Here is a 15,619-nt window from a genome sequence, read left to right on the forward strand (position 1 = left end):
AGTTACAGTGACCATAACCCTAGGCTGAAAACACACTAGTGAGTGGTGCCCAGGCCTGCTCCACAATGAAGCAATAGAACTATGGTGGGGAGAGTCAAACGAGCCCTTTCAGTTAATTAGACTAAGTCAGAGTGAAAAAGTGAGAGGGTGGGCCAGTCTTAGCCGTGCAGAGTCAAGGCAGGAAAGTGGACACCTTAACCTCCAACCTGGGAACAAGCTCATTCCCTCAAAGCAATGGCTGACAGCTTTCACTTTGACATGGACTTTCATCTCCATCCTCCCAGGGCCATTTCCCCCCACCATGAGCAGCCCCATCGCATACTTAGAACCCAGCACGGTTCATTGCCAAATCTATCAGATGACCTCAGATGACCGCCTTTGCATTCCCCCTGCCTGGTGAGCCTCCTAACATCATCATGACTGACCCCGGGCTTCCAGGCTAAATAGTAATGGAGCTACATGCCACCCAGGGGCACAACAGGTCATGTCTTGACTCTACCAATCTCCTCCAGCACAGGAGAAGAAATGAAATGAACCCGGGAAGCTTATGGCTGATTGATTTTACATAAGGGCTGGATGGATGGATGAGCAGCGTAATGAAGTCATTACCACTCCTGAGCTGGACACAGGCTCCTACTGGAAACCGGAGTAAACCGCTAAATCTTTCACTGTGCAGTGTCTGAGGGTTCCATAAAGGGGAATCCCCAAAGGCTGCTGTGAAGTATGAGATCAACTCTCCTTCTGAACGTGACAGTATTTTTACACACATAATTGACACAATAAACAATGCTGTGTTGTAGCCACACTGTGAGGCACTGCCTCCCATACACAGAACCACTCTTGGTTTTCTCCACGGTCCTCACCGGTTGCAAGCCAAAACCTAATGGGCTGAATCCCCTCCTTGAAAATGGCCCCACACCTGTAAAATCCTGCAAAGGCTCCCCATTGCCTGCAGTATAAAATCCAAATTTCTTAACTTGACATGTAAGTCATTCTATGATCTGGCCCCAGGCTGTAATTCTGGCCTCTGATGCCACTGTGTGCCTCTTCTCATCCTGTATACCAGAAACATTTGTCTATTTGGTATTTTCTTAATTTGCCCTGCACGTTCATGCCTCCAACCCTTTGCTCCCATTCCTTGTTCAGGAGCAATATATTTCCTCTCTCTCTATTTGTGGATAGGCTTCTCTTTCCTCTAGTCCTAGATTAAAAGACACCTGCTCCATTAAATGCCCTTCATTCATCAATTCAGAGTGCATTTATCTGCCTTCTGGGTCCCCATCTGCACCCTAGTTCAGTTGGTTTCATTCTGCACTTGGTTCTGCATTTTTCATATGCTCATTCATTTGATAGCCATGTATTGAAACATCTACCATGTACCATTACTGTGCTTGGCACTGGGAATATATACATGGTCCCAGTGTTGACAGCCTCACAGACTAGAGGGGGAGACAGATATGCAAATAGCTGTGGTACACAATAACATGGAAAGTCAGATCACATCCCTCCTCTGCCCGAATCCTCTAGTGACTTCACATTCCACTCAGATTTAAAGCCAAGGTTACAACTACGACCTACAAGACTTCATATAGCCTAGCTCTGGTCACTTCTCCGAACTCTTCTCCCATCACTCCCATCTCTCGCTCCAGTGACCTCCCCACTGCTCGTCCCACACACAGCGTGATTTTGCCCCGGGGCATTTTTGCTGGCTGTTCCCTCTCCCTGAGGCATTTGTATGGTTGCCCCCTGACTTCCTTCTAGGCTTTTGTCAAATGCCACCTTCTTAATGAGGGCTTTACTGGCCACCCATCTCCCTGACCCTTCATATCTACCTTCCTAAGCATGTTTTCTGTTGTATGCAATGTGCATTTTGCCTATTAATTGCTCATGGTTTTCCCCTTCAGTGGATTGCAAGCTCTGTGTCAGAGGCATTTTTATCTGCTTTGTTCCAGTGAACTACCTGGAACAGCATCTTTAATGAGCACATAATAGGTGCTCATTAAAGATCTGTGGAATAAATGAATCACGGGATGAGCGTATGCTACAGGAGATGGGGGCAAGGGCAAAAGAAGGAACAACTCTGGTGAATCCCCCAGAGCCCACTCCTTAGAGCCCAGATAGTTCCCATAACTGAACAATTCAGACCCAGGGAATGGCCTATACTATTGGCCTCTCCTGCTAGTGTAGTTGGCAAAATACTAAATAGGCTATGTGGCCTGATCCAGAGCTATTCGCTCAGCCCAAAATGTGAATGAAGCATCTACTATGTGCTAAGAGGTGCTAGGCTCCGGAGGCTCATTGGTGAACAAGTCTGCCTGTTCCCTGACCTTATGGAGCTTATAATCTAACAAACAGCAAAAGAAATGAAGGACATGACCATAAATTGTAACAAGTGCTAGAACTCCTGCCCAAGTCACATCCTCCTGAGGCTAAGAGGTAATTTTCCTCAGCAGCTAGGAATGTGGGCTCAGAAATCACCCTGCTTGATTCAGTATTAGTGCCATATTTATTAGCTGTGTGACCTTGGGTAAGTAACTTACCTTCTCTGAGCTTCTGTTTCCTCCTGTGCAAAACAGGAATCATAATGGTAGCTACTATTAGGGTTACTATGAGGATGAAATAGGTGATCCATAAACAGACTGGCACAGTAAAACGTCATTCAGTTGTCACTGAATGTCACAATTGTTAAGGGAAGGAGGGCTCACTTGGGAGGTACAGCATAGCCCAAAGCCATGCTGTATGAAGTCATTACATCAGTTCACTGATAGGTAAGCAGATGTGTCCTCATTGGCCTGAATTGTGCCGTCGGTCAGCAGCAGGAACAGAAAAAAGCAGCCAGAACTTTTCACTGCCTTGGTCTAATCAGTACAGCATACTCCTTCCTTCCAGCTTGTGATGTCATTATTCCCTCGCGCAGAATAAGATTCAGGCTTAGTTTAGATCCCATAACTAAGTGCTCATTATGCAGTGTACTGAGCAGCAAGTGGGAAGAGCACAGGGCCTTCTGCAGCTGGAGCTGCAATTAGTGCCCTAGGGCAATTGGGTCCCAGCTTCTCAGCATCCTCACCAGTTTTTCTCCCTACTCTCTCCCATCATGCTGCCTTCTCCCCCATGCCCAGAAGCACAGGCAGCTCTGGACACTGGGCAGCCTTGGAGGAGGCTCAAGCTCTCTTAACTGAGCCAAGCCAATAACCAGCTTTAGGCTCCTAAGGACCTGTAGAAGATGCAGCCATCCAGCTGCACCAATTAGTCCTGAGTCTGTGATGGGTGTGTTTCTGGGTCCCTTTAGAAACCCCCCAAAACTCATCAACCAGCCATGTCCTGCCCTTCCTTTGCTTCCCATACTTGCCCTCCCTTTCATCTGAGAAGACTAGCAAAAGGAAACGGAATTCCAAGAGTGTTCTGAGTAATGGAGCTATGCTTTGGGAAGCTCCCCAGCAAACTCGCAAGCAGCCACATAATTCCAAAGCATCCTTCCCTTTTCTGCATCCCCAGGGCAGTAGATGAGCGTTGCTCTAGTGCTTAGCACATTCGATCATGGTGTGGGATTATGTGCTTCCCCTCCCCTCACCTAAACAGTGGCCTCCTTCAAGGCTGACACTGTATTTCTTTTTGCTTCATACCCATTATGGCCAGCACAGGATCTGGCACATGGTAGGGGGATGATAAATGCTATTTAAGAATGAACAACCCAGTGAAGGAAGAAAGGAAGGAAAGAATGAGCAAATGCCTTCCAAAGGGCAAGTCTGAGAAGGGGAGGGTGGGGAGCAGCAGCAGAGGACCAAGGGCTGGGTGAGCAGGGCTAGACAAGAGCGTAACCTTCAGGATTTTGCAGCATGATAAGCATAGAATCTGTAGTTCCAGCCCCAGATCTGTCACCAGTGTTGACCCTGGACAGTCCACATACCAGTCTAGGGCTCAGTTTCTTCATCTACAAAGGAAGGGAGTTGGGCGAGGTGAGGTCTTCCTTTGAAACTAATAGAAAAATACATTCCCCACCTCCATCTCTGCGTACCCTCAAGTTCCCCTTTATGAAAGAACCCATCTCTCGGCTGGGTGCGGTGGCTCACGCCTGTAATCCCAGCACTTTGGGAGGCCGAGGCGGGCGTATCCTGAGGTCAGGAGATCTAGACCAGCCTGCCTAACACGATGAAACCCCATCTCTACTAAAAACACAAAAAGTTAGCCCAGCACAGTGGCGGGCGCCTGTAGTCCCAGCTACTCTGGAGGCTGAGGCAGGAGAATGGCGTGAACCCAGGAGGCAGAGCTTGCAGTGAGCCGAGACGGCGCCACTGCACTCCAGCCTGGCAACATAGCAAGACTCCGTCTCAAAAACAAACAAACAAACAAACAAACAAACAAACAAACCCCAGAAGGATTCACTGTAATCCTCCCTATGAATGTATGTAGTGGTCTTTCTCAAACTGGAATGGATGATTCCAGAATGTAATTACATCCCAATGTGGTGCTGGCAAGCAGGTGATCCTGGGCACCGTGGGATGGAATCAAAGCAGAACTCCACAGCCTAGGGTCCATCGGACTAAAACATAATTTATTCACCACATTCCAGGTTAACAGTCAGGGAAGAGTGACAAGCATCAGGCTTTGGAAAAAAAGTGCTTAGGAAGTAAAAGGAAAGAGACTTGTTGAGAGATGAAATAAATTGTGTCTTATATGATCTCGACTATCACTTTTTTCTTGTCTTGCCTGGAGCAAGTGAGATAAGAAAGTCTACTTTCAGTTAGTGCAGTGTAGTAGGTAGAGCACAGGCTCTAGAGACAGCCAGATGTGGGCTGAAATCTCAGCTCTGTCCCTTATTAGCTGTGAGAGCTTGAGCGAGTTTCTTCATCTCTCTAAGACTCAATATCTTCATTGTAAATATATGGGTCATAACAGTGTCTACCTCACAGGGTTATGGTGAGACTCTAAAATGATAATAAACACTTATCATCAGTGGGTACTAAAAACATTAGACAAAAGCCTGATGGGGGTATTCACAAAACCTCAAAGTATCACTCCACAGATTACTTGTTAATTACATAGGAAAATGGTACTTCCACGATGTAGAAATCTGGCAAACACTGCCTTAGCCAAGTGGTCATAGCATCATGAGTGATGGGACACATTAACATTTTATGCCCCCGATGGGATGAATTGAGAAGGACGCAATATCACTTATTTAATATTCTTGCTAACAATATTTAACCTGAATCTTTCCATGAGGAAACATCACACAAATCTAAGCTAAAGGCATTTTGCAGAACAAGTAGCTTGAACTCTTCAAAACTGTCAATGTCATGAAACGGGGTTGACGGGGAAGGCTGGGAAGTGATTATAATTAAAGATGACTAAAGAAATATGAAAAGTCAATACAATGCGTGATCCTCGATTAGATCCTGAATTGAGAGAAAGGGGAGAAAGACAGACAGACAGGGAGGGAGGGAGGGAGGGAGGGAGGGAGGGAGGGAGGGAGGAAGGAAGGAGAAGGGAAGGGAAGGGAGCGAGGCAGGGAGGAGTTATTGAGAACATAAGGCAAATTTGAATAAGGATTATGTAATAGATAATGAAATTATTTTAATGGTAACTTTCCTGAGTGTGGTTATTGTATCTTAGTTATGTAAGAGAATGCTTTTCTTCAGAAGAGATGTATGCTGGAATATTTAGGAGCAAGGTCATAATGTCTGCATGTAATCCAATATATTCAAAAATATTTAGAGAGAAATAAAACAAAAATGTGAAACTAAGTGTAAGAAACTAGGTGTAAGAAATAAATCAGTGAAACTAGATGTTTCATTGTATATTCTTCCAGCTGTTTGCAGGTTTTAAATGTTTTCAAAATAAAGACTGGGGAGAAAGGTTAACGCATGTAAAGTTCTTGGCACATAATAAGGGTTCGATGAATAGTTAATAAGATATTCTGCTGATGGTGATCTCTTGATTTGATTGAAATAATTGAAATCTAAACATGCTTATTTTATGCCCACCTCTCATGGTCTGCCTTGCTATGCGAGATGGCTCAAGCCACTAGCCCGTTCTGAAGTTTAGTTTTCCCATCTACAAAGCAGGGAGACATCAGAGCCATATGTGAAATACCAAATAGAAAAGTGATGCTGAGAGGATGGTAAAGATTATACACATAATGAGGAAATCAAATTCCTCTCAGGGGCTGGCATAACTCAATCCATGTTGCTGTAATTATAATGGGGACATCCTCTGATTATTTGTGTCAACTCTACCCTGGTTTATTTTTCTCTTTTGACATCCTCTTTCATCTGCTGATGAAATTATTGTGGCTCTGTGCTTTTTAAATGTTCTATGAAGCTTAAAAGAGGAAGAGCAATGCCTGTTGAAGAGAAGGCAGGCCCTATTGCACATATAGTGCAATTCTACAGACATTGACTGCATACTTTCCTCCACTTTCCTTTGTGTCAGACACTTAGGATGCAAAAAGAGCAATAAGATTATTTCTTGTCTTTGCTTGAAGGGCTCATATCTTATTGGAGGAAACAAACACGTAATCAAGAAAGTAGGCCAGACACGGTGGCTCATGCCTGTAATCTCAGCACTTTGGGAGGCCAAGGTGCGCAGATCACGAGGTCAGGAGTTCGAGACCAGCCTGGCCAACATGGTGAAACCCCGTCTCTACTAAAAATACAAAAATTAGCTAGGTGTGGTGGTGGGCACCTGTAATCCCAGCTACTCGGGAGGCTGAGGCAGAAGAATTGTTTGAACCCAGGAGGCAGAAGTTGCAATGAGCCAAGATTGCACCTTTGCCTTCCAGCCTGGGCGACAGGGCAAGACTCCATCTCAAAAAAAGAAAAAAAAAAGAAAAAGAAGAGAAAAAGAAGGTAGACAGGTATATGAACACCTTGTTGAACACTGTGTGGCCTGTAAAACTTAATAGGGTCACAGTAAGTAGGTATTCACTAAATCATTGTTGAACGAACGAATAGCTAAGCAGATGGATAAACAGATGGACAAACAAGCAGACAAAAGAATGAAGCGGATATGTGAATTGACAGAATGATTAACTTTTTATGGCGACTTCAGTAGGTTGGCGAAGGGTTACTAGTTTATTGATATTCGAAGTGGGCATTGAAGGACAAAGAAAATTTAATCTGGGATGAAAAGTAAGAGGAACGGCAAAATGTAATAAATAATTTTTTACTTTTTAGTAAAATCTGTCCTATCATGAGGAAGAAACCAGAGGAATACAATGTTAGTGATGTAATCACCTAGGTAAACCTATCCTGAATCAAAAGAGAGATGGCAGCATTTCCGGGAAGAGGAACCATACCGTTTTGTTCCATGAGCATTACTGAGCATGCACCATGTTGCAGGCATTGTTCAGCTGAAAGACACAAAGGCAGTAAGATACCGCCATGGACCAGAGGGGCCCGTAACCTGGTAGCAAGATCTTTTCTATAGATTTTCTGTTCCGAGCCACAAAAGCAAAAGATAAAGAACAAGAGAAAAGCAGTGTGAAACTAAAAACTAGCTCTTGAGTAGAAGTCATTGCTGAACATTGTGTGGCATGTCAAATATAGAACAGTCATAGTAAGTAGGAATTCAGTAAATCACTGTTGAACAAAAGAATGGCTGAGTGGGTGGATGGATGGATGGATGGATGGATGGATGGATGGATGGATGAACAAGCAGACAAAAGAATGGAGAGCCAGTCATGAATAGCTTCAAATACAGGCAAAATAGAAACGTCCCTTCTTAAGAATGTGTGTACACCAAAGCTGCCAGTGGCTGGGTTCCTGGAAGCCTTGCACAGGCAAAAGAGCTTTGCAATGCCTGGAATCACTTAGAATATGTAAAAGTGTAAAGAAAGCCAAGACTTAGATAAGGAATTACTGAAAACAGTACTTGAGTGCGACAACGTATACTCATTGCCATATTTTAATTTTGCCCTAGTCATATCTTTGCTTAAGAAGTGTAAAGCCTAGGTTATAATTAAGACACAGCCTAATAGTTAAAGTGTTGATCTAATAAGGAGTTTTCTTTTTAGAAAAAGCAAAATAATATGGCTAAATCATGCTTTTCATCTCTTACCCCTTCTCCGCCATACATAACTGGAGTAAATGCATTCATCTTCCCTCTATAATTCCTCCAACTGGAGGACTGCAATTGTGGGTACAGTCTGGGAAGAATCAGCCAGCTTTTGAAGAATGTCTTGCTACCACTCAGAATAAATGACAGCAAAAGACAACAAAGACTTATTTTCCTGGGGAAACGGTATGGTGTAGCAGTTTATACTGATTCTGGGATCAGACCTTGGGCAACTTCCTTAATCTTCCTAGGCCTCAATTTCCTCATCAGTAAAATGGGGACAATAAGATTGCATATCCCCTAACGTTGTTATAAAAAGTAAAATGATAAAGGATCTAAATCAATTAGCACATTGTGTCTCATAATAAACACACAATAATTATTAGATGTCACAGTGAAGAGAAATAAAAGCAGATAATTGGGAGTTCGATATATAGTAGCAAACTAAACCAGTCCTGGCTTGGTCACTCCACTGGCTGACCTTGGAGTGAATCATAATTGGTTTAAACCAATGGCTCTCAATGAGAAGCGGTATTGCCAGCCCCCGCTCCCTGCCCGCCACGCCCGGGGAAGTTTGAAAGAAGTTGTCACCATGACTGGAGGGCTCCGCTGTCGCTGAATAGGTGAGGGCCTATTAATAGGTGAGGGCCTTAATAGGTGAGGGCCAGGGATGCTAAATGTCCTGCAGTGAGTAGGACAATCCTGCACAACAACAAATTGTCATCCAACACACCAGGAGCGCCCCTGGTAAGAACTACTGGATTAAACTATTCATGGCACTCCACTCCCGTTTCCATTCTTTTTGCCAGACTGGTTTAGGTCTGGACATGGGCTCACTTTGGCCAACAAGACATAAAAGCCTGTTAGGATTCTGAGAAAATTTTTCCTTGTAATTAAAAAAAAAAGGAGAAGATCCTCTACTAGCAGCACCTGGGACTTCTGTAGCTGACTTACAACCACGGGACCTTTGTAGCTGACTTACAACCACGAAGGGAAAGCCCAGAGAATCACGGAGACCACCCAGAGCCCTGACAATACTGAGATGCTGAATTAGCCAACCCTGGAACTATCTGCCTCCAGATGTCTTGTTCAGGGAAAAAAAAATACATTTCTTTTAATTTAATCACATTTTAATCTGGTTTAATCTATTATTTGCAGTTCAAAGTATTCTGAATAGTATAAATAGTATATTGTTTGGCCTAAAGCGGGTGAAAAGAAAAGAAAAAAATGACCGTTGCAATTGAAGCAGAAAAACATTTGACAAAATCCAATACCCATTCATGTTTTTTTTATAAAGGAACTATCACAAAAAAATATAAATAGGAATAGACGGGAACTTGCTCAGTCTGATAAAGTACATCTCCAAAAATATTTACAGCTAACATTACACTTACGGGTGAAAGACGGACTGTTTTCTCCTTGAGGACAGGAGCAAGGCAAGACTATCCTCTCTCACCACTCTTATTCAACGTAGTCCTGGAAGCTCTATTCAGTGCAATAAGACAAGAATAGGAAATAAAAGGTATGTGAATTGGAAAGAATGGAATAAAACTCTCCCCACTTGCATATGACAAGATTGTCTACATAGAAAATTCCAAAGAATGCAGAAAAAGCTTCTAGAACTAAGAAGTAACTTCAGCAATGTTGCAGGATACAAAATAAATAAACCCACAAAAATCAAGTGTATCGCCATATAGCAGCATGAACACAGACACAAACATCAAAAATACACTTACAATCACTTAAAAAAGAGAGGAAACCTTTGGATATGAATCTAACAAAACATGTGCAGGGCTTTGTCTTAGTCCAACAGAAGTTTATTTCTCATAGTTTTGGAGTCTGGGAAGAGTCTGGCAAGTTCAAGATCAAGGCACCAGCAGATTCAGTGTCTGGTGAGCACTCCTTCTGTGCTTCATAAATGGCATCTTCTTGCTGTGTCCAAGTAAACAAACTTTTTTTTTTTTTTTTTTTTTTTTTTTTTTTTGAGACGGAGTCTCGCTCTGTCACCCGGGGCTGGAGTGCAGTGGCCGGATCTCAGCTCACTGCAAGCTCCGCCTCCCGGGTTTACGCCATTCTCCTGCCTCAGCCTCCCGAGTAGCTGGGACTACAGGCGCCACCACCTCGCCCGGCTAGTTTTTTGTATTTTTTTTTTTTTTTTTTAGTAGAGACGGGGTTTCACTGTGTTCACCAGGATGGTCTCGATCTCCTAACCTCGTGATCCACCCCTCTCGGCCTCCCAAAGTGCTGGGATTACAGGCTTGAGCCACTGTGCCCGGCCAAGTAAACAAACTCTTTCAGGCTTCTTTCACAAGGGCACTAATCTCATCAATGAGGGCTCTGCCCTCATGACCTAATCAACTCCCCGAGGCCCCACCTCTTAAGACCACCTCACTGGGGATACCACAAAATTCACAATGTGAATTTTGAGGGGACACATTTAGCACACAGCAGACTTTTATGCTGAAAGCTACAAAATCCTGTTGAAAGAATCAAAGCTCTAAATAAAATAGAGACTCACTGCGTTCACGGTTTAGAAGCCTCAACAGAGGAAAGATGATAATTATCCCTCAAATGTATATATGGATTTAACACAAGTCCTATCAAAATCCCAGCAAGATTTTTATAGATATAGACAAGCTTATTTTAAAATGTATATGGAAAGGCAAAGGAACTAGAATAGCTAAAACAATTTTGAAATAGAAGAATAAAGTGGGAGGAATTAGTCTACTCAATTTCAAGACTTATTATATCAAAATATACAGCTACACTTACCAACACTAGATGGTATTGGTGGAAGGATAGACACATAGCTCACTGGAACAGAATAGAGAGCCCAGAAATAGACTTGCACAAATACGCATAAGCGATTTTTTGGAAAAGGTACAAAAGTAATTCAATGGAAGAATGAGAACCTTTTCATCAAATGGTACTGGAGCAATTGGATTCCTACAGGAGAAAAAAAACTCCCTACCCCCAAGTCCTACATGGTATACAAAAATTAACTCAAAATGTATCATGGAATTATATACAACTATAACACTTGCAGAAAAGGCACAGGAAAAAATCTTCAGGATCTAGGGTTAGGCCAAGAGTTCTTAGATTTGGCCGGGCGCGGTGGCTCAAGCCTGTAATCCCAGCACTTTGGGAGGCCGAGGCGGGCGGATCACGAGGTCAGGAAATCGAGACCATCCTGGTCTACACGGTGAAACCCTGTCTCTACTAAAAAAAAAATACAAAAAAACTAGCCGGACCAGATGGCGGGCGCCTGTAGTCCCACCTACTGCGGAGGCTGAGGCAGGAGAATGGCGTGAACCCGGGAGGCGGAGCTTGCAGTGAGCTGAGATCCGGCCACTGCACTCCAGCCTGGGCTACAGAGCGAGACTCTGTCTCAAAAAAAAAAAAAAAAAAAAAAAAAAAAAAGAGTTCTTAGATTTGACACCAAAACCATGATTCACAAAAGGAAAAAATGATAAACTGGACTTCATTAAAATTTAAAACTTTTGTTCTGTGAGAAATCCTGTTAAGAGGAGGACACAACCCACAAACAAGGAGAAAATATTTATAAACCACATACCTGACGAAGAACTACTATTTATAATACATAAGAACTCTTAAAACTCACCATTAAAAAAATTAGAAAACGGGCAAAAGATATGAACAAACACTTCACCAAAGAGGACATACAGATGGCAAATAAGAACGTAGACATTCAACATCACTAGCGATTAGGAAAATGCAAATTTAAGCTGTTAAGCTATCTTACACACTTATCAGAATGGCTAAAACAAAAGGTAGAGCCAGCAAATGCAGGTGAGGACGCAGAGAAACCGGATCTCTCATAAATTGCTGGTGAAAATGTGAAATGGTACGGCCACTCTGGAAAACAGTTTGGTGGTTCCTCAAAAAACCGCATATGCAACTACCATACGACCCCACAATTACACTCCTGGGCATTTATTCCAGAGAAATGAAAACTTCTGTTCACACAAATACCTGTACACGACTGTTCATAGCAGCTGTATTCCTAAAAGTCATAAACTGGAGACAGCCCTTATGCACTTCAATGAGTGAATGGTTAAACAAACCATAGTACACCCGCAAGACAGAATACCATTCAACGGTTAAACAAAAGGAGCTATTGATAACAGGCAAAACTTGGATGAATCTCCAGAGAATTATGCTGAGTGAAACCAAAAAAGTCAATCCCAGAAGGTTACATACTGTATGATTCCATTTATGTAGCTATCTTGAAATGACAAAATTACAGAAATAGAGAATGAATTAGTGGTTGCCAAAGATAAAAGAAGGAGTCTCCTCTTTTAGGGAGGTGGGAGGGAAGTGGGCGTGGCTATGAAGGGCAACAGAGGGATCTTCTGATGGAATGTTCTGTATCTTGATTACATTAAGGTCAATATCCTGGTTATAATATGGTACTATAGTCTTGCAAGGTGAGGGAAAACTGAGTAAAGGGTAAGCGGAATCTCTCTGAGTTATTTCTTACACCTGCAAATGAATCTACAATTACCTCAAAATTAAAAGTTTAATTGAAACAAAAGAACCAGTGTACAGTAAACAAGACCGTGGAGCCGCACAGCCCAGAGCAGCATGGTACGGACTTAGAGACATGAGCAGACTCTGCAGATGAAAAAGAGGAATAAAGACAACAGGCCCAACGGGGTCAAGATAAATGTGCACTATTTCACTTGCAGGAAGAAGAAAGGAAAGAAATTACCAAAGAAGCTGACTTACAAAAGAAACCTCTTTCAGCTTGAAGCCATCTGAAGCCAGAGACTCCATTCAACCTGGCACACATTCAAATAGCAAGCCTCCCTGGTGCAGAAATCAGGCTCTCCAATTCAGATGGAGTAATTTGATCCATTTACTCCAAGTCAGCAGTTTGGACACATGTTTGCAATCTGAAGGCTTCCTGTGAGGTACACAGACCCTCAAAAATATTTCTTACAGGAACTTCCTGGTTTTCCATGCCAGGCCAGGCTGGAGTTGGACTGACCTGGAGTTGGACTGACCTTGTGGCTGTACATAAACAAGAGTTTTAAAGGTCCGTTCTCCAGCCAGCAGCCTGGACTGGGTGGACCGTGAGTGTCGGGGAGTGTAAGAAACTGCTCTCAACGGGTTTTCTCAGGAAAAGATCATTTGCGTATGCTTCCCTTGTATCAGAGAAGAAAAACCCCAGAAGACTTTTCCACTTTGCTCCTGCATCTGATGGGGGAACAGGAGATGGCACGAAGCCCCCACCATACCCTCCACCACCAATTCCCTTAGTCCAGGTCCTAGGAGAAATGCCAGCACGCATGGTCCCACGTTAAGCCAAGCCTCTGCCTCTCCGCCTGGCGCCTTAGAGAGCTGCTGTATCCTGCACAATCTGACTTCTGCACGGGGCCCATTGTACATAAGTCACTCCCAAAGGAGCAATTCCCTTCCTAATGTGCTGCTTAGGCATTTCAAGGGATTCTTAAACCACACAGTAAAAAACCCATAATGTTCTAATGTATTCGTTTGACCAACATCTCATCTTATCTTCCCCTGCTGTTCTCAACTTATTCTACCGATCAGAAAATAGAGATCTGGAAAAGCCCATTCTTTCATACTTAACACTAACACCCCTTTAACAATTTCATCTCCTCCTTCTGCTTCAGGAAACAAAAATCAGTTAGAAGGGAAATTCCCTTTAGCTACAGACACAAACACTGCCTCTTTCTCTAGCCTTTGGCCTGGAGTCCTAAGCTCTCCCCTATGCCTCCCTCTCCAGGTGGCTGTCCTCAAAGGCCAGGTTCGCAGGGGCAAAGGAAAGTTGACTAATTGGCAAGAGGCCTTGACATGGATTCCTTTTCTCCAAACTTCCAGCTCATCTGTGGCCTCTCCAGCCCCAAACACTGGAAGCATGTAGGCCTATAGGGAGAGTAGGAATATGAGCTTCTTCCACAGCAAATTGGTCTTTCTCATTTCAACAGAGGCTGAGGAAGGGCACAGACAGAAGGAAAGCAAGAAGCAGGATCTAAAAACAGAACCACCATTTGACCCAGCAATCCCATTACTGGGTATACATCCAGAGGAATAGAAATCATTCTACCATAAAGACATATACACATGAATGTTCATTGTAGCACTGTTTACAATAGCAAAGATATGGAATCAACCTAAATGCCCATAAATGACAGACTGAATAAAGAAAATGTGATATATATACACCATGCAATACTATACAGTCATAAAAAGAATGAGATCATGTCTTTTGCAGGAACATGGATGGAGCTGGAACCCATTATCCTCAGCAAACTAATTCAGGAACAGAAAACCAACTACCACATATTCTCACTTATAAGTGGGAGCTACCTGACAAGAACACATGGACACAAAGAGGGTAACAACACACACTGGGGCCTCCTTGAGGGTGGAGGGTGGGAGGAGGGAGAGGAGCAGAAAAAAATAACTATTGAGTACTAGGCTTAGTACCTGGATGATGAAATAATCTGTACAACAAACCTGCACATGTACCCCTGAACCTAAAATAAAAATTAAGAAAATACAATAAATTTTAAAAGCCAGATCAAGAAAGCAAACTGCCCAAATAACTAAGAAACCTGATGCCTGAATGGTCGCTGAACTCTGAGGTCCTGGCTCCCAGCTCACAGACTCGAGTCTCTTGTCCTGGTGTGTTTTGGGGCAGTGTCCTTCTGAGCAGAGGAACAGGGAAACAGCATGGCTCATCACTCTTCACAGCCATGCCATGAAGGTCACACACAAGGCAGGAACAGCAACGGAGCAGGTAAGATGTGGGGTCAAGAACACTGGAGTTGGAGGCCCTCACTATGGGCTCGGCCTCCATTTATGACCAGTGTGATTACACGCCAGGGAAAGTCCATTGAACTTCTGTGCCTCAGTCTCCTCGTTAGAAAAATACAAATATTAATACCTCTCTCAAGAAGTGATTGTGAGGAGTCCATGGACTTAGGAGTGTGTTTTGCTTGCAACTAACAGAAAGCCCAAAAGCTACACCTAAAAGAATTAGGAGTTTGTTGTTCTCACGTAAGAAGTCCAGAGGTAGATATTCCAAGGTTCAGAGACACTTGTTCAAAATCCACATTTTTTCCCCACATTTTAATATCTTGGGAATCTAGCTATGTCTTTTTTTCTGCATGATATTTTTCTTAATTTTATTTTTAATGGACAAATTATAATTGCTCACATTCATAGGGTACTAATGTTTCAGTACATCTAATGTACAGTGATAAGATCAGCATAATTAACATCTCCAGCATCTCAAACATTGTAGATGTGTCTTAAAAACAATGGCAAGTTGTAGTTTAATTAGCAACAGTTTATCTGTCCTAATGGTACTGAGAGGTGAAGTCACCTGGACTTCCTGGGTTGAGTGGAGACTTGGAGAACTTTTCTGTCTAGCTAAAGGTTTGTAAACACACCAATCAGCACTCTGTAAAAATGCACCAATCAGTGCTCTGTCTCTAGCCAACAGTTTGTAAATGCACCAATCAGCACTCTGTAAAAATGGACCAATCAGCACTCTGTAAAATGGACCAATCAG

At 43.1% G+C, this 15,619-nt stretch overlaps 1 protein-coding gene across 1 annotated transcript in view; it reads right to left on the reverse strand.

The window, feature by feature from the left end:
* The window catches only part of PRMT8 (protein arginine methyltransferase 8), a 208,106-nt gene extending 195,208 nt beyond the window's left edge, over nucleotides 1-12,898 (reverse strand). Inside the window, exon 1 of the mRNA XM_010359171.2 lies at nucleotides 12,805-12,898. Coding sequence (XP_010357473.1) covers nucleotides 12,805-12,852 — 48 coding nt within the window. The 5' untranslated portion in view covers nucleotides 12,853-12,898. The remainder of the gene's footprint in view (nucleotides 1-12,804) is intronic.
* Between the last annotated feature and the right edge of the window lie 2,721 nt (nucleotides 12,899-15,619).

The sequence above is a fragment of the Rhinopithecus roxellana genome, chromosome 10 (assembly GCF_007565055.1).
Source record: "Rhinopithecus roxellana isolate Shanxi Qingling chromosome 10, ASM756505v1, whole genome shotgun sequence".
Lineage (NCBI taxonomy): Eukaryota > Metazoa > Chordata > Mammalia > Primates > Cercopithecidae > Rhinopithecus > Rhinopithecus roxellana.